Source organism: Ochlerotatus camptorhynchus, unplaced genomic scaffold (genome assembly GCF_037179485.1).
Source record: "Ochlerotatus camptorhynchus isolate MF236.1 unplaced genomic scaffold, CSIRO-AGI_Acam_v1.1 ptg000433l, whole genome shotgun sequence".
Lineage (NCBI taxonomy): Eukaryota > Metazoa > Arthropoda > Insecta > Diptera > Culicidae > Ochlerotatus > Ochlerotatus camptorhynchus.
The window spans coordinates 2,780,720-2,801,153 of record NW_027040919.1 but is presented as its reverse complement, the minus strand read 5'-3'; the positions used below and the strand labels follow the sequence as shown (position 1 = coordinate 2,801,153).

General features: G+C 40.4%; 1 protein-coding gene across 1 annotated transcript; it reads right to left on the bottom strand.

Annotated features, from left to right (window-relative positions):
• Window positions 1-6,400: 6,400 nt before the first annotated feature.
• LOC135711475 (uncharacterized) lies at window positions 6,401-8,297 on the bottom strand. Its single transcript, XM_065234329.1, has 2 exons — window positions 7,565-8,297; window positions 6,401-7,506 (listed from the first exon to the last, which is right to left on the bottom strand). The coding sequence occupies exons 1-2, from the start codon at window positions 8,228-8,230 to the stop codon at window positions 6,454-6,456; spliced, it is 1,719 nt and encodes a 572-aa protein (XP_065090401.1). The 5' UTR covers window positions 8,231-8,297; the 3' UTR covers window positions 6,401-6,453.
• Window positions 8,298-20,434: the final 12,137 nt, after the last annotated feature.

The following is a 20,434-nucleotide window of genomic DNA, read 5'->3' as shown; positions in this document are numbered from 1 at the left end:
TTATTATTTATAAATTAAGAATGCCATTTAAAATTGTAGGAAAATGTTATAATGGAACCGTCTAATATGATGTTGGACCACCATTTGCTTCAATAACCGCTTGGATTCGTCTGGGAATTGATTCATAAAGTTTCTAGTGGAATGTTGTACCATTCTTGGATTAGAAGATGTTCAAGCGTTTTCAACGACGATGGAGGAGGAAAAACGCTTCGAATACGAGCTTATAACGTCGACCAAACACTTTTATCTGCTACAGTCTTACCTTCCTTCAAATATTGCCGTAGATGCCGAAAAACCGACCAACATTGCTGTTTCTGCAATTGATGCTCCAGCTTGGCGAACACCGACAATTCGGCCCCGTTGTAATTCGGACAGACTTGAAGACATTGCGTATGTGTTCACTCTTATACGTTGATTTTTTTTATGACGCAATACGCCAAACGAACTGTCGTCTTGATAAGGGAACTGGGTGCAATACGCGTCAAATGGGCAATCAGTCCAATTGTCTTTTTCTAGTATTTTTCAAGCAACAATTTATGATGAAAATTAAACCAAATGAAAGATCAGCAGGCCATTCCACTAACCGGATAATCTTTTTGTTAAAGTCCATGAATTATTTCATCCTAGTTATTTTGAGTAACACCTGTAAGTTTACAGCAAAATACACGGTATCGTTCTCAAACATTCTGCACCGTACTGGCCACAGGAGAATGGTTTAGTTGAGCGCCAAAATAGATCACTCTTAAAGAGGTTGTTAATCAGCCATGGGTTCGGCAGAGACTGGAAGAGTGATTTAAAAGATTACTTGATTATGTACTACACGACTCCGCATTCTACAACTGGAAAGACGCCAACAGAGTTATTCTGTTGAAGAACAATAGGCTCCAAGCTATTGATGATATTGAAACCGTACCTCCAACCTCTGATTATCGAAATCTAGATTTTCTAAACAAACAAAAAGGGACTCAAAGACATAACAAAATGGACTCAAAGAGAAGTGTTAAGATTTTGTTATTTAATTGATTATAATACATGAAGAGTAAGACGTGTTTTCTTTACTACTGTGTATTCCGATTCCGCGAAGTGAATTAAGAAGTTGGTTCCTGTTTCGGAGTACCACACCATCAATTTCGGATAAGTAGTTTTAGGGATATTTATTTTTTGTTGAATTTATTAAGGCTATTTCAAGGGGGCCGCTTATTTTAACTATTAACTTAGTATTAAAATTAAGTATTATAAGTTAATTACATAGTTAGATAAAAATTATAACAGTTTTACGCAAACCCAAATTGAACATCCCTACATTTGTTTATACAAACAAGTACATTAATGTGTCATGCACATACACACAATAGGCACAAACACAAAGTAAACAGATGAGGGAAGTCAAATTATCGGTCATTAGCCAACTGATCGAGATCAAATATAGTTCGCCGCGTGTGTCAATAACACATTTTATACTTTTACTAAGCAATAAATTGTACCGTTTGTTCTGTAAAAGTAGTGTAGTTTTGGGAGCAAAGGAAAGAACTCTGGACATAAATCTACACTACTTGTGGCACTGCGTACATAGTTCTTTGGAACAGTGGAAGGAAGGTGATAAGAATTTGGATAACTGGAGAGGAATTGGACTGTACTGGGAAGAACGATGAGAAGCAAGTTTCGGTGTGTACCCTGTTAGTGTTGTTGGTGGTCAACAGCAATAATCACTGATGATTGAAAACATACTCCAGAAAGAAAATTTAATCATCAAAATAGACGGGTCTAAGGAAAGCAGCAAAAGCATATTTGATCAGTTTCTTACTTGACAACCATTTTAAAGCTTAAAAATGCGATTGTAAGGATGTAGCCATGCAATGCTTGTTTCTGCAAAATGCATTGGTTGACCATTATATAGGCCCCCAAGCTTTGTACAATCGCATATGCTATGCGAATCAAGTAATTGTAAACAGATCATGAGAAAGTTACGAACGAGTTTTCATTTTTGCCCTGGAAACAGGCGCCAATTTGTGAGCGGTGTTGAGAGGATGTAAACAAAGACAAGAAAATTAATATTGTTCAAGCAAAATAACTTAAAAATTGAAAGTGATCGACTCCGCGCCATTCAGACAGGCAGCAGCGGTATGTACTAGAGTCGGTGTATAATGCGCCAAGAGAAAAACAGTTGAACTCGCATCACGGTTTTCGAAAGATTCCCTTTCTTTTAACTTGGCAACAGAGGACTTCTACATCAACTTCAAATGACTTCTAGCGAGAAAAAATAATAGCGGCTGTAGTAAATCATTATATCAGTGATTTTGTCAAATTATACTAACAAAAAATAGTAGAAATTATCATTACTGATCATTACCAAACGTATCCCATGACAATTGAATGCTCACTGCGTGTTTATTATCATTTCTTCGATTATTTTTTCTTTGGTTTGTTTTTTTTCCGTCGATCTTGTTTTCCGTGCTGAGCACCAATGCTACCAACGTGCCAGGAAGGCAGCTCCCACACCTGGACCCCACCTATCGACCCATCAACTCATGAACCGGGGACCAACGGCTTTACTTCCCATCCGAAGGAAGGCGTGATCAGAGATGTTATGCCTCAAAACATCCCGGCGGCGCCGACTGGGATTGAACCCAGGCCTGCTGGGGTGAGAGGTAATCACGCTTACCACTACACCGCCGGCGCCGTTATTTCTTCGATTATATTTTATATGTTATTGCAATATCTTTCGTGGATATTTCATAGCATCGTAATGTTTGTTTACTTTGCACGATAGGTAGCTGGTTTGACAGTTCGATAGGTAGACTTGGCTTAATTTTTTTTTTTTTTTTTTTTTTATACAGGGGGGAATCTGCTCTCAGACACCTGAGAATGAACTCAGGGTGTGGGGTTGGGAGAATTGCTCTCCCGACCCACTAAACCTTACCCTGTGCGCTTGGCCCTTGACCTCCCCGGAACCGCCCGAAGGCATTACTTCGTGGGAGGGGCCGCTATAGCGCTATGGCGATACTACGACCCCAGCGAAGAGCCTGCGCTTACTGGCACTCACTGCCGAGCTGTTTGACCTCATGCGGGATAATGCCCCCACAGCCGTAGGCGCTCTCTTGCAGGCGTACTCGACGTGGCAGTCGAAGCTGAGCTTATCATCGAGCATAACCCCCAAGAGTTTCAGAGAGCGCACAGACCTAATTGTGCTTTCGCCGACTGTCAACGTCGCATGCTGCACCGACATGCGATTGTTGACTACGACCACTTCCGTCTTGTGATGGGCAAGCTGCAGTTTCCTGGATCTCATCCATTCCTCCACAAGCTTTACGGAGTGAGCCGCTGTCAGCTCTACCTCCTCGAGGGATTCCCCGTAGACTACCAGCGTGACAACGTCGGCAAAACCTACAATTTTCACGCCTACTGGGAATCTTATCCTCAACAGTCCATCGTACATGACCTTCCATAACACCGGGCCCAGGATGGAGCCTTGTGGCACTCCTGCGGTGACTCTTACGCATTTTTCGCCATCTTCTGTGTCGTACGTCAACACACGATTCTGGAAGTAGCTTTCCAGAATCTTGTACAGCCCTCCGGGAATTTGGAGCTGGTGTAGCGAGCGGGCTATCGCCCCCCAGCACGCGCTGTCGAACGCGTTCTTCACATCTAAGGTTACCACCACGCAGTAACGAATGCCCCTTCGTTTCCGTCTGGATGACGTCGCGGATGGCTTCCACCGTGGATCTGCCCTTACGGAACCCGTACTGGCTGCTTGACAGGCCGTCTACACCTTCAGTGTAAGCCGACAACCTGTTGAGGATGACCCTCTCAAGCAGTTTACCAGTGGTGTCCAGCAAACAAATGGGCCTGTATGCTGACGGGTCCCCAGGGGGTTTTCCTGGCTTCGGGAGCAGCACCAGCCTCTGCCGCTGCCACGCATCTGGGAAGATGCCTACGTCCAGACAGGTCTGAAAAACAAAACGGAACATGTCTGAATTTTCCGCAACGGCCGCCCTCAGAGCCACAACCGGGATCCCATCTGGGTCCGGGGCCTTGCCCACCACCAGCGACTTGGCAATATCGCTAAGTTCTCTGTTCGTCACTCTAGACACTTCTCCCTGATCGGCGACTGGGATCCGCGGCCAGGAGTCTACGTCCCTCCGTGGACACAAGAACCCAACGATCGACGCCAGCATCGCCGGCGATCTCTCCAGGGGTGCCGCCACGCCGCGGGTCTTGGCCATGACCACTTTGTAGGCATCCCCCCATGGGTTCGTGTTGGCGCTTTGGCATAAGCTGTCAAAGCACGCACGCTTGCGTCTGGCGATCTCTTTATTGAGGGCCGCCTTAGCCGCTCGAAGAGCGACGCGGCGTTCCTCCCGAGATTCAGTCGTACGAGCTCGTTGCATCCTCCTTCTCGCCTGGAGGCAAAACGCCCTGAGGATAGCAATCGACTCGCTCCACCATTACACCGGTCTATGGCCATACCTGGGATAGGCTCTCCTAGGCATGGTTGTATCGCACGCCCTTGTCAGCGATGCTACCAGTTCTTCCCCCGTCAGATCCGGGGTTATTCGCTCCTGCCTCAGTGCTTCGCCGAAGACCTCTTCATCGAAGATCGACGTCCGCCAGCCTCGAGCGCAGGAAGGATTTCCTCCTGCCACTCGCCTCTCACCTGGCCCCACACTGCAGCGGATCGCCTGATGGTCACTATAGATGTAACCCTCATCGACCCTCCAGTGTAGGTTGCCCTCCAAACACGGGCTGCAGTACGTCACATCAATGACGGATTCTGCACCATTCCTTCTGTAGGTACTGATCGAGCCGGTGTTGGCTAGTACAACGTCCAGTTTGGCCATTGCCTCCAGTAGGATGCATCCTCTCTGGTTGGTGTGGTGGCTGCCCCACTCCACCGGCTATGCGTTAAAGTCGCCCGCAATGACCACCGGTCTTAGGCCGACAAGTACCGCAGTGAGTCTGTCCACCATCTGCGAGAACTACTCGATAGACCACCTGGGCGAAGCATAACAGCTACCCTGGCGATCACGAATCCCTCGCTCGAGTTGGACGCGACTACCTCCTGAACGGGGAAGCTTTCCATCGTGCATATCGCCGCCATCCCCAACGCGTCCGTGACCCAATTCCCGTTGCCGGGTGGGACGCGGTACGGGTCGGAGATGATTGCGACATCCACTCCACATTCCGCTGCCGATTGCCATAGCAGTTGCTGGGCAGCCGAGCAGTGGTTCAGGTTCAACTGCGTTACCTCGAACACGGCTGAGCATTGCTCTTGGCCCCTGGGCAGCGTGGGCCACCTGCCATGTGGTTGGTAAGGGATTTCCCTTTCTCCGCGCGTGTAGTGCACTTCGGCGGCTTTTTACAACCTTGCGCCTTATGACCCTCCGAGCCGCACCATCTGCACAGCTTGCTTCTGTCGGTGTTCTTACAGTCCCGAGCCACATGGCCCTGACCGAAGCACCTGAAGCAAGCTGTAACCGGTCGGGGAATACTCACGGGGCAAACCGACCAGCCCACTCGCACCCTCCCTGTGGCTTCACTCTTGGCGTGACTTATTATACACCGACTCCAGTATGTACCAGTACAGTTAGCACTGCGATTAGACTATACCAAAGTGACTACATATAGGTGTTCTAATGTGTCAAATTCATGATTCAGCCATGTTGGATTTTTGTATGGGACAGCGACCGAGTTTGTTTACAATTTCCACTAAAACCGCACTTTTCCCTTCCGCGATCTCCTCGCCCATATAGTGACAAAGCTATATCACCATGGGCTACACGACACACATTACTCGCGTCACTTTAAAATAGCCCAATGTAACATTTCCGCCATATTGAGAAAATCTAATTTGATGTTCGACAGATTATCATTTTAACTGTTTAGAAACAATACATTTTGCAATACTATTTTCACTGTAGTCAGTGAATAATAACGTTGAAAATTCAGTAGAAACGGTTAAATAACAACTTTACTTTGAATTGCATGTTGCATGTTAAAATATAGAGCAAAAAATGCATACGACGTTTTGACTAGTTAAGTTGTACATCGGACATGTTACATTAGACGATTTTTCTCAATGACATTACATTACAATGAGTAATACATTGGACGTTTTGTTCTACATGATACTGGATTCCCTATCACAGATTTCAGAATAGAGTACCTAATCTAACCAAACATCGCCTTTAGAAAATGAGCACCAACCATGAAGGGCAGTCCCAATGTTCGAAGTAACAATCACGTACCCATCATTTCAAACTGTACATTGGGCAATTTTGACCTATGATTATCTTAAATAAATTAAAGCAAATTTGAATTGGTGTTTTTGTATCACATACAATGATAGAAGAGCAACAGTTTGATCGCTTAACTCGATTTGTTTACATTTGTTACTTAGAACCTTTTAAAAAGTTATGCGAGATTACTTCGCGAAACCCTATAATTACCCAGTAGCTAGCCGACTACGGCTGTTCCGGATCTTCCGCTTGTTGAAAATACTGATCGACTTAGAGAATTGACTAAATACCAACTAGGCGCTAGCAACTGCCATGTAGTTCTGGTTTTAAATGATTTACACAGCATCGAAAACAGTTTGTCTAAGTTTTCATCTATTTGTTCGAATACATTTCCCAACTTTTTGATGTCTTCCCTTGTAAGCTGGAGTATTCTTCTAAACAGCAGTTTTCGATCCCCGATCTTAACCTTGGCAAAGTCCCTCGACAGTGCAACGGTAAACTTCCTATCAATCAACTTACTGGCAAGGAACAAAAGTGCGTCAAATTTCGATTGATCGGATGATCGTGGCAACACCAATCTTCTAAACTTATGTTCATTGAACGAACCACTCACAAACTGCTTATAGGTCTTACACAAAGTCTTCATATATTCTTCATCGTACTCGCGTTCACCAAACAATTGCACTGTTGTTGCGACTTCAAATGATTCAATCAGCATCGAAAAGAGGTTTTCTAAATTATCATCTGTTTTCTCGATTATATTCCCCAGCTCTCTGATGTCTTCATTAGCAAGCTTAAGAATGCACTTAAACCGCAGTTTTCGATCTCCGAGCATAATCGTGGCGAAGTCCTCTGTCAGTGCAATGGATGAATTATGTTTAATCAGCGTACGAGCAAGGAACAAAAGTGCGGCAACTTTCGATTGGTCGGATGAACATGACACCATCAGTTCTTCGAACAACTGTTCATTGAACGAACCATTCACAAACAGCTTGTAGGTTTTACACAAGGTCTTAATCCGATATTCTTCGAGTTCGCGTTTGCCATTTTCCAACGATGGAGCCACATGATTACAGAAACATATGGAAAAGGCAAATTTTGTCCGATGATCTAACGGCATTTGACTCCAGCTATTCTCCTGGAGCAGAAATTCAACTGACCCAAAGATAGATTGCGCATAGTCAGCATCAATGAGTATCTGTAGGCCATAATCGATGAAATACATGAAACCCTTCACAATGTATGACCAGCCGGCTACGGTATCGGGAAACTGTAATAAAGGCACAATCAGTTGATGGAGTTTGTAAAATACATGAAGATCGACTCACCTTGCGATGTTTCAGCGTCATAGATTGGACTCCTTTACGAATACAAGTATAAGACAGCATTAGCACAGTACTCGTTATAGGAAAAAACGGCAAACACGAGACATATATCACTGCAACCACTTTGTTCAATATTGCTGCAAACTTTTCTGCTTTGTCAACCACTGTGTACTCGATTTTAACGTTGTTCTGATCATCCAGCTCGAAAATTACGTTAGCCGGGTAGCAGAGTATCCCACGGGGAAATGTGTTACGTTTTAGAAACTTCCGAAAACTCTTATAGACGCGTCCAGTCATATCAACGTAGCAATCACAGCCTTCGCTTGGCTGACACTTGATGAGCAATGAAAACCTGGCCTCCCATCCTTTTTCCTCAGTATGCATTACAAAGACAAGCGGTATCAAAGTGAACCAGTATAGGGACGCAACACCGATGGGAACGTTACGGACGAGTTTCTTCAACATGCTCTCGAACATCTCGTTTGCCAAACTTACATCGCCCGTCTCTAAGCTGTGCTCTTGCGCTGCAATTTTTTCGTACGAAATCATTCCGGTAGCATAGGCGATCGTATTGATAACCTGAATGGAGTTTTCCGCCTTGGTCCACTTGTTCAAACGTTGTGATTCTATGTTCTCGGAGACAGTGAGGTCCAGTCCTCGAAGACCCATGCCATTGATGAATTTAACCACTTCCAAATGCTGATTAGATCCTTTGAATTCGACAACCTTAGGCTTCTCCATGACTATTTTCGCCACACTATGTACACTTCTTGATCGTACGGTTCACGGTAGTAGATTGATTGGGTTCAACCAAACTGATACTCTAGCTGTGGAAGTTCTACTGGATGGTGATTTTCGTTTGACTCTTCTCAGCAGTTAAAACGAAACATCCATACCATACTAAATAGCTCTCTCTCTTCTTGACTCTCGCAATCACATTTTTTCGAAAATTTCATAAGCCATAATGAAAACACACCATGATAGGAACGTATAATCATACACTCAAAATAATCGATCCGTTATTGTTATCGGAAAAATCACGAGGAGTCTCTCTTTTCACTTTAATGTGTAATTTACGTTACACAGGTAGAGTCTACGGGTTACCACATATGTATCAACGGAAGGGCCCTTTAAAGTCACTATGTTTTAATTCTATGTGCATTTCACGTAAACCCCAAGTGATATTCACATATGAAAAAAAAAAATGAGTGCCTCACTCATAATGGTACACAATTTGGTGGCATTGCAATGTGCAGGTTTACATGCCAGTTAAAATCTAGGGCTTGTTTTGGTGAGACTATTTCGTGTTGTGAGTATAATGACTGAACCCATTCTATCACAGACAAATGTTATGGTGAGAATAATTTGTAACCCGTTTCTTTATTTTAGTCTGACGGCAAGAAGTACCATGGAGTTAAACGCCCTTCCCGAGTCCTGTTCCGCTCGAATTAATTTCTTCCTCTGTGTGTACCTATATTTGCCATAATAAACATGCAATGGTATCAAGGAATACTGTAGGATCTTTTTTTTTCATTTCAGATCAAGAATACATTTTATTTAAACCGGAATCGACGTGAAAATTATTTTGAGTGTACGTTTGTGCTGACCATATCAAGAGCAAATTTTCATTATGTCGAAAGTAACATTCGCACCGATCGGCGAAAAAATAAAGTTTGGTATTGATGACCGAATAGTTATTCCTATTTCCAATCGAACACATATCATCTCACAGTGATAGCAATGTGTAATATATTAAGCAGGGTTTTAAGAAATTGGGTGACTTAAGTAACATTGAAACATATTTTGATCGGAAGGTTATTACGTCAAAAAGCAATTTGACCTTTGTTTCGACGTAATGAAAATTTGCTCTTGATATAATCGAGTTTCATTTGAACACTAAAGCACAATTCCGCTGAGTCCTAATCAAGAGCGCGAGAGATTTCTTGAGAATGGTTTTTCCAACTTTGAGATGATGTCTTTTGCTTTATAACTGTTCACACGCAATCGCTCGGCTGGTTCCCAAAATACAAAAAAAAACCTGTTCATTCATTTCGTGTCGCTCGCTGACTGGTTTCAAAACATGTGGGATGCTCATCTCTGTTTCGAAAAGTGAAAAAAAAATAGAAGGGTCTGTGCCTAGGGGCACGAACGGAGGCTTGACGTAGGACCGCTAGTGGACGGAACAAATATGTTGATCATTTAGTTCTTAACTCTTTCCGCTTTTGAATTGGTGGCGTTTGTTTTTCAAATGGTGGTCATACCAGTGCAAGTCGATGGCGGCGGCGGCCTAGTCATTCTGCATTCTGCCGGAAGCCTCTCCTCCGGTCGATGTGGGTGCTTTCTAGCTGCTTTTCTCCTCCCTTCCTTTCATTGGTGAAATGGTGAGTTGCGTGTTTATTCATTTTAGTTACAGAGTTGGAATCATTGATTTTGTCCCCTGCCCTTGGCTAGTTTTTGCACCTTGTTGCTGGTGGGCGGGCCTAATTTCATGCTTATTAGTGGAGTGTTGGAGACGGTAGGTTTATTTCCGGCGTTGCTGACTTATGCCGCGATAGAATGGCGCCATGGGCAGCCAATGGGGATTACTAAGCTTCCCCTCTCTGATAAACCACTGCATGAGAGAACCAAAGATCTAGTCTAGCAGTGATAGTCTCACACTTGTTACTCCTTTCATTGAGAGCCGCGTCGTAGTAGGCACTGACGTTGGATGTGATACTGGCGGGTTTTGCCGCAAATCACTCTTAATTTATTTATTTTTACGCATATAGATTTATTTGGGTTTGCAAGGGAATTATACTATTTTTTTTTTCCTTTTGTAAAAGTACGTTTATTTGTTGTTGATTGTTTCATTAAAATTATTTACATAATTATTTAAACCTTGACTTCAAAATTAAATTTCAGAGCATCAATATCTATCCTACCATTACAATTATCAATAAAGGTGATATAAATAAACAGAATCTTCAGTGTGTTCTTCCCTCCCCTTGGCTAGTTTTTGCACCTTGCTGTTGGTGGGCGGGCTTAATTTCATGCTTTTTAGTGGAGTGTTGGAGACGGTAGGTTATGGCCGGCGTTGCTGGCTCATGCCGCGATAGAATGGCGCCATGGGCAGGCAATGGGGATTACTAAGCTTCCCCTCTCTGATAAACCACTGCATGAGAGAACCAAAGATCTAGTCTAGCAGTGATAGTATCACACTTGTTACTCCTTCGATTGAGAGCCGCGTCGTAGTACGCTTATGTATAGGCACTGACGTTGGGTGTGATACTGGCGGGTTTTGCCGCAAATCACTCTTAATTTATTTATTTTTACGCAGATAGATTTATTTGGGTTTGCAAGGGAATTATACTATTGAAATATTTCAGAAAGTGCCCATCGGTGCTCCTTCTATTTGCGTGACAAGCTTTCATTGTTGTTTTCATTGAAGTATTACTCAGGGAACAATGTTAAACACCATTTTTGTACATGGTATTGTAACTAATCTTATATGTGCTTCATTTTGATTTGGGATAAGTGTTTGAACTATGACTCGGGATTTCCACTGTGGTGTGCTTCTATTGTGACATACCCATATGTATTTTTGTGGTGCGACATAGTGGAAACGTGAGAGCGTAATTGGAACATTTACGCTATACAATATACAAATTAAAATTAGCTTGGAAACTTACTTCAAAGTGAAGCATTTTAGTCACTTGAAGGTGTCACCTGGGACGAACAAAGATATAATTAATATATTTTAAAAGCCAGAAGTACTTGAAACACGTTAAATTTAAGTTTAAAAGCATGGGTTATGATTGTGTAGGTAGATTAGAGATTTCAATTATTTATTAAATAAACTTCAATTAGAGAATTCAGAAAGTTAATTAACATAAGAGATAGGACGCGGGGGGTCCGCTTAGGGAGGCGGCTAGCTTTTGAAGTTGTATAATAAATCATCCTATTTAGTGTATTTGTTAAAATTACAGGCAATGTTAATAGAGAAAGTCATATCTTCAACCAGACGCTTACGAACAAGTGAAGTTTTAGCAAATATTATAAATTAACAATATGGTTCACTTCCAGAATTCCCATACATTTCTGAAAAGACGCATAAGTAATACCCTCTCCCGGTGAGAAAGGTGACTAAAAACATTCGTGGCCTTCTTATTTAAGCGTGTAATGAATTCATACGTTTAGTCAAATAAAAGGTGTGGCAAACAGTATTAGCTTTCTCATGCATGTTACACGCCTACTCTGACTTCATGACACTGTACTACGTTCAGACTATAGTTGATATTAATAACGTAATAACGTTATATAATATTATATCAAAAGTGCCTAAATAACGTGATATCTGCTATAGTTTGAATGTACAATAAGCTTAGAGGTAATCAAAACAAATAAAAGAAAATGCAGATTATATCTGCCATCCCTCTTTACATACCACATTGGCAACTGACAGGAAGAAAACTTTCAACACGCTAATAATCGTTAACCCAATTTTGGGTAATAGATTAACAAACACGGTAAGAAAAAAACACTCAAAAACACTTGAGTTCAAAAAAAGATCAAAAACAAAAAACATAAAAATGAATTCGATTTTCAGTTAAAAGTACTCACCCGAGTACTCAACCGTCATGTTTTCACCATTGGGAAATTTAACTTATTTTTGGATGAAAATCATAGCAACCTGTGCTGCCTTTGATTCTGTCATTCGCCTTCGTTCGTGCTCCATTATTGGCGTTGACGGCACCGTCGAAAAATGGTCTCTTCTAGGAATGATTGACAGTTTTTTATGGGATTTTTCGGTGAAGTGAAAGGATAGTACCAACGATCAATTCGAAACTAAAGATTTTAAATAGGCTCACTACTTGACTAGCCTATTGGTCCCAAGCAAATAGATTAACGTATTCCATTCTAGTATAAATTCCAGTACTACACTATGTTTGTTTTGATTCGCTATGAAAGTTTGACAGATAAAATGAGGGGTTCGTGGATTTTCCAATGTTTCGAGGGGTGCATCGATTAGCTTGGGACCGAAGATAGTACCAGAGCTGAGCCAAAATGTTGAGCTCGTTTCTTTGGGACCTTCTGGTCTTAGAGTTACCTCTATGATAGAACCATAAATATACACAGATATAAGACCAGAAGATCCCGAAAAAATGTGCTCAACTTTTTGGCTCAGTTCTGGTACTATCTTCGGTCCCAAGCTAATCGATGTACCCCTCGAAACATAGGAAAATCCACGAACCCCTCATTTTATCTGAATCAAAACAAAAATAGTGTAGTACTAGAATTTCGACTAGAATAGGGTACGTTAATCGATTTGCTTGGGACCAATAGGCTATTCAGGTAGTGAAACAATTTAAAATCGTTAGTGTATATACTAACCCTTGAGTTTTGTTGTTCGGATTGTAGAAATCGGAATCTTGAAAATGCAACGAACAAATTAGACTGCTCTTATTGAGTGACGGGTTGCGACAGAAGTTTGTCCAGGCATCCACTTCCCTAAAATTTTGTAAACTTTGGTATGGCTTAGCTGAAATTTACTATATTTCCAAATCGGTTTACCTGTTTGAAGCATTAATCCGGAAGAAAGAAATCCTAGAAGGGCCTTCTTTCGAGCTGGAACATCCAGAAACAGCGCAAAATGATCGACCCATAGCGTTAAAAAAAAATTACCAAAACGATCCAGATAGTTTAAATGTTTAGCAAACAGAGAAATTGACAGATGTTAGCGGTACGCGGTCCATGCAAACAACTCTAAATTGAGTAGAATTCACTTCTTCTACACACCATTATGATTCCACCCTGAGACTGGGTAGACGGTACCCATTCTTATGTGCAGTAAGTAGTTGGCAGAATCTGGGTAAACCAGTTTTATTACGATGAGTAAAATGTACCCAAATTCTGGGAAAATGGTTATAATCGCATGTTTAGAATGGTGCAGGTATAAAAGGGAAATTTTTTCGGTGTCCAAATATCCTACACGGTTAGAAAAAAGTACCCAAAATTAAGTTCTTTTCACTCAACTCGGCACTATAGTGCAGGAACCCAAAAGTAGGTAAAGCGGTTCAAAGTAATTTTCACTTACTTGTGTGCAGTTCGTATGGAATTTTCCATTCGCTTTCTACCCAAAAGTAAGTTAGTTGTACCCAACAATAGGTAAATATGATTATACTCAACGTTGGGTTCCCACACTTTACTACTCTTGTTGGGTGGTTTTGCTCCTCCGTTTTTGACAACATTAGAAGGAGAAAAGGAGACAAACAAGTCAAAAGTAGGTAAAAACGAACTGGCCGTTGGGTACTTTTTTCTTACCGTGTACAATACTGTAGACCCCCGCATTTATTTTGAACTTCTTGTAACCCTATGACCATTAGAAAGTTGAGTTTCTGGTAGCCTTATTTGCGGTTTTGTTTTGATTCTGTTTTCCATTTTGCATCGTTTCATTCCGCTTTATTATTTATTACGCAATTACAGCGGTTGCGCAACGGCAGCGCGAAAAGCGGAAAAGCCAATCTGAGTAAGCCTACTTGTCGGATTGAAAACTATTCAGAACAAAATTGACTCCGGCTAGGTATCTTGATGTCATTTGTGACAACTGCCAAACTGCTCATAAAGACGATAATGAATAAAAACTGAAAATGTTCATGCATTTCCAAATGGTTTCCTACCATTCCCTTATATTCGAAATGACTGACCCTCTGGATGTGGATGATGTCAAAAACAACAAAACATGATTAATTGAGTACATGGGACTTTACTTACTTTTGGCTTCCCACATAGGGGAATTTACGTATTCTCGTCAATCTAAGCAGCGTCTGCACTTCTACTAGCATTTTATCAGCGTCACGCACATATATGATGTGTCTGTTTGTTTACATTCATCTGCTGCTTGCTTCTCTGTCCATTCCAATCGACAGAATTTTTCAAAACGTTTTGAAAGCGTTTTTACAACGCTCCAAACTTCTCAGGTGAGTGTGACTATTGTCGGCAGTCTCTTTTTCTTCGGCAACCTTCCCATTAGAACTGCGTGTTAACCAGCTGTTCTATTATCGGCAACTCGAAATCAACCCCATTTTGTAGTGCGTATGCTTTATTTGAAGAAAAATATGGATTGCTCGATCGTTCAAATATAATTAGATTGAAGCTGAAAGGCTAAACAATCGTTTGGACACATTCAGGGAAGTGCGTTGCTGGGAAAACATAGTGAAATTAACGTTTAAATTTTGGTTGCCGAAAACAGTCAATGGGTGCCGAAGCCAACATTTACCCTAGTACCTAGTTGGGTGAAATAAACTTTTTTTCCTTGATTTGTTTTCCGTACTGAATACCAATGCTACCGACGCCCGAGAAGCAGCTCCCACACCCACCCTTCGTGATCAGAGATTTTGTACCTCAGAAAATCCCGGCGGTGCTTGAGATATAAACTTAATTTTGACTATTTTTTCTTACCGTGTGGTTAAATTTTACTCAACAGTGAGTTGTTTTTGATAGCCTTGTTACGCTCAATTTACAGTGTACTAGTCACCTTTCGCGTCACTAGGGCCGCTAGTGTCGGGAAAAATCGTGTCTTGGGGATAATAGAAGAGTGAACCATATTGTTAATTTATAATATTTGGTTTTAGGAAAGATGTGTTAGATATGTTGATGGGTTTGAAATAAGAATTAAGATTGTTGTGCTTTAGGTAAGGTATGATGTGTCAACAAAACCCTTTTGAGCAATTTTCAGACATCAAAGTGATTAGTGATTTATTGAAAGACATTGCGTTGCGAAAATTGACAAGTCATACATCTAACATAGTAGTAGTAGCAGTGTCGCATAATCTTATCACAATTGCTGCAAATAGTGCTGGAGAGGCCGGCAGGACTGAATACGGATCAAAACTAACATAACTACTAACACTAAAATGATCCCGGAACTAACACTTATCCATTGCACTAGTTATATATTAGTTTTATTTTCCTACTAAGTTATCTATGCTTCTTTCTAGTGTTTGGATCAAGTACAACTAATACTAATCTACCTTTATGTATGTTTTACTCCAGTTTAACCCATTATCGGGGATTTCAATTGACTAAGGAGAAGGAAAAGAATAACTTCGAACAGGATATCAAACAAATTCAGGACCAATCCAAATGAGACCAGACACCAACAAGGCATCGGGCGTTATATACTCGGAGAGGTATTTGATAAATAATCAAAGGTGGAAAGTTAAAATCATAGTGGAGCCAAGGATCATGAGAGGTAATTGTCAATAATTCATTAATTAGTGGAAATCTCCATAACTTTTTCAAAGGGAAGTGTCGGTTATTGTGGGCGGTGCGTTTGATCGTCGATTTGGCGTGGCTGGTGGCTCGCCCACGCATGCTAGCACTACAAGCAGATAGGGAAATTTCCCTCTACCTGCTGGTGGTGTTGGCAGGCGTGTGCGAGCTACCGGTTGCGCCGGATCGGCGATCGGATGCATTGTTTGCAGGAGCTGATGCGTCCCTTTGAAAAAGTAATCGAGACATAACTATATATACGATAAAATACGATAAATTGATATTACTATTTTTATATATCAATGAAATTAGTCATGTATCATCATCATTTGGAGTGGTGTGAATTTGCCAAGGAGGAAAATAAATCGGAACTGACGGTGAAGAACTATATGATTTTACATAGCTGATGAAATCTGCGGTTATATGAGCGGTATAAATGAAAGTCAAGTTTTAATGATTAATTTGGAAATTAGTGGTGAATAACAAAAACAGATTGGCTATAACAAGTGCGAAAGAAAGAACCGAAAAGCGAATTAGCTGAAAATTAAATGGAAGTATAACGTAAAGGGTAAAAAAATATAAGGTCGACTAAGATTTCAGCGATAAACGGGTAAGTGAGAAAAAAAAAAAAAATTAAAAATGGCATTACAAAATCTTAAAGTTGCAAATTACACGATTTCATATTCAGTACTGTCCTTTTACAATTATCCATTGATACGTTCGATAATGGATCAGATTAGACCATCAGGGTCAGTTGTGGAGGTGGACGAGTTTATTATGAACATGGTTGAATATATTGAGAACAATAGAGTAATTTTTAATGAATTGTGGGGGTTTAATACTCAGAAGAACATTGAGCTATTAAAGAAGGGAGAAAGAGATATCGAAATGGAGATCTGCCAAGTCGTGGCAATCATGTTTGGGAAATGTGTTAAGGTTTTCAATGGATATGGAGATATTGTCTTTATTAATGAGGGTCGGAGGGATCTTCATGAAGGGACAATTATAAATATTACAGTAGACACTTCAGAAGAGGGGACACTTACTTTTGGTAGTGTTATACACATGGGTACATTAGAAGTGAGCAGCAATATAGAAAAGGAAGAAGTCAGCGGAAACGCAATTGGTGGGAAAGTTAAGGAACCCATTGAGCGATTTGAGGAAAAACGAGATGATTGGCTTAAAATAATATTATTAATTCGGAAGAGATTCAAACAGGATTCACTAGAAGAAGCGGTTATGCACCAGCTGTATTGGATTGAGGAAAACGAAAACTAGGTCAAGGTAAAGATAGACGAATTGAAGAAGTTTAAAGAGAAGAAGTGCAACGCAGTAGAAGGAAGTTCAATTGATTGGCAGGAGATTGCAGATAGTATTGGGGTTAATATTAAAATTTTGAAGAATGAAGTGAGAGATGAATAGTTGAGGTGAACAGTACAGGGCCAGTAAATTTTTTTAATTTTGTGGATGGAAAATGGCGCCTTAGAATCATTTGGTAGCGTTTTAGCAAGTGTAGATATTTCTGTCGGTCAAGAAATGAGATTCAATGCAGAAAGAACAAAGGAAGGTGATAATTCTTTGGAGGTAAAGAGGACTAAAAGGAGGAAGGAAATAAGTCAGGGGAAGGACAATAAAAGAGTGAACTCGTATAAATTTTACTACGTGAGGGAATTCAATTCTAGCAACTTGTTGAAGATTAAAAGGATACAAGGGGATGGGAATTGTTTGATAAGGGCGGTAATTGATCAAATGACTAAGAGTGATAACATATCAATGTCAGACATTACACGTATGCGAGATAGGGTTGCTGACTATATGAAGGAACATAGAGAGAGATTTGAGTCGTACTTGTTAGAGAGTCTGGAAGTTGATGGATTTGTTAGTTTTTTGAAGGAAGTCAGAAAAGTAGGAGTTTGGCTTGGACATGAAGCATTGGTTGCAATTTCGGAAATATTTGATAAGGGTATTGAGATATATCAAGAAGATGCATCAACTATCAGATTGGGAAGGAGTATTCCGAATGAGGATGATATATTAAGAGTATTGTATACAGGAGAGCAAGCTAAAAATCATTATGAAAGTATAATTGAGATTATTAAGCCTACTATAGAGTCAAATGAACTAAGTGCAACGGAAAATGAAGTGAGATTCAAGGATGACATAGTTGAGAACTCAGAGATCGAAGTTAGTAGCAGAGGTAAAATTGTTGAAAAGGAAGTGGAAGGCATTGAGACAAGGAAAACGCAACATAAAAAAAAGAAGATTGTTATGCAAAGTCAAGAAAAAGTTGTAAACAAGGATTTAGAGAATGTTGATATTAATAACAGCAACAGTATGTCAGTTGAAAAAGAGGCAACTAAAGAAAGGTTTGTGAGAATTGGAACGCTGAATGTAAGGGTATGTATGAAACAAGAAAAACGGAACGAAATTAATGATGTTTTGAAATTTCATAACGTTTAGATAGCAGCCCTTCAGGAGGTAAATGCAGTAGGGAGCACAATAGAAACGAAGGACTATAGATGGCAAGTAATAGGGTGTGCAAGCAATAAGCAAAAAGGATTGGCATTTTTAATACGTAAAGGAGTAAAGGTAAAATTGGGGGAAATAAGGAAAATAGGGAAGACAGCCATTTCTACCACAGTCAAAGTTGGTTCAAAAATTCAACTTATTTTAGTAAACGTCCATGGACCGAATAAAAAAGCGTATGATTTTTCTCTAATTTAAGTGCTAAAATAGATAAAGATCACATGAAATGTAAAATGATTTTGTTAGGGGATTGGAATGCGCAGGTAGGGAAAGATTCTCTTGAAGTTGGTGATGAGAAGTTTGTAGGAAAGAAATTAGGTTTCGAGGAGTTTCGAGGAATGTAATCAGAACGGGGAAGAATTTAAAATATTTTTGCAGTTACAAAATATATCATCTAAGATTGGAGTGAACACAGAAGTAACGTGGAGAAGCGGTAATAGAAAAAGTCAGATTGATCATGTGGTAAAGCTGATTTCAAACAGGAATAAAATCAGGTTTATAAAAGGTTTCTGGACAACGGTGAATACTGATCATAAGCTCATTCTTATGGATGTTGTGCTTAAGGATGTACAAGTCGTGAAAACTAAGCAAAGAGGTTGTAAATGGTTAGATGCGAGTGCACTTAAATACGACGTGTTTAAGAAAAATTACCAGAAAGAGCTTGAATTGGGTCGAATTAAAGAGAAATCAGAGAATAGAAATCTGGATAACTTTTACACTCTTGTTGCAAAAAATATGAAAAAAAGCAGCTTCAGAGGTGCTGAAAACTTCAAAAGCACCATTAACTCCTAAAAGAAAAAAACGCGTTGAATAGATTAAATAAAGCGTTGTCTGTGTATAATAAGAGACCATACATGACACCGTACAAATGGAGAGTGAATAATAGAAAAGAAGAGTTTCAAGCAGCGGTCAGACAACATGAGGAAAAGGCTATCAAAAATTTCTATCAAAATCTGAACGATTTTGATGTTGCGGTGAGGATCAGGAAATCATATACTTTCTTGAAAAGTTATTTAAAGAAGAAAGCTTTCAAGAGATTACACATACCAACCAAGTTATGGAACGAGGTGTTGAAGCAAAGTGCGGGACCGAAGATTTCGTTCGTGGACAAGCACGACATGTGCCCGACTACGGAACCACCGACGGAAGATGAAATGTGGAGAATTGTACATTTTTCTTGCAATGGAAAGTCACCAGTTGCGGACGGAGTTAGAATGGAATTTCTTAAATATGCTGATGAAAAGACGTTTGGTAGTTTGGTGCAAGTTTGGAGAAGAATATGGTTGGAAAACAAAATGCCTAAGGATATGACCACATCAATACAGGTGCCAATACCTAAAATAAGGAACCCCAAAACAGTTGATGATTTTCGCAGAATAAGTTTATGTAATGTTGTCTATAAACCATATGCTAAATGGTTAAGGAATAGGCTGAGGAATTTTACTGGTGATCCAGATCTGCATCAAGCTGCATTTACGGAAGGACGTTTGACAGCCCTAATAAAAATAACCATAAAAGAGAGCTTAACGACGTGTTTGGGGTATCATCCAAACCATTTGTGAGATAGTTTACCCATCCGGGATACAGTTCGTTAATGGTATTTGTTTATTAGGGAGATGATCAGTTTTTTTTGACAAGAATTTTGGAATGCAGAAGAAACGTTGTTTGTGGCGTCACTGGACATTAAGAAAGCATTCGACAATGTTAAACTGGATAAGTTGAAGGAAATTCTATTGGAGCTGGAAGTGCCAACGCATATTATTGACAGAGTTATACTGCCCAGACAACCAGAATGCACGTATATTCAAAGTTGTTTTCGTGATATACAAACATATATACAAACAAACAAGTCGTATAGAATGCAAAGAAATGGCTTATACGTACAAAAGTGGAGGCCTTATACGTGCATATTTTCATTTAATTTTAAACGAGTTGATTTAACATCATATGCGATTTGATCTGTAATAACAAATCCATTTTGAAAAGTCTTACGATGTAATCCGATTAAATTTGTGATACAGTACGACGGAAAAATGAGTCATCGCATATAAGTCGGAAATTTGCATTCTATACGATTTAACTTAAACATAATGCGAG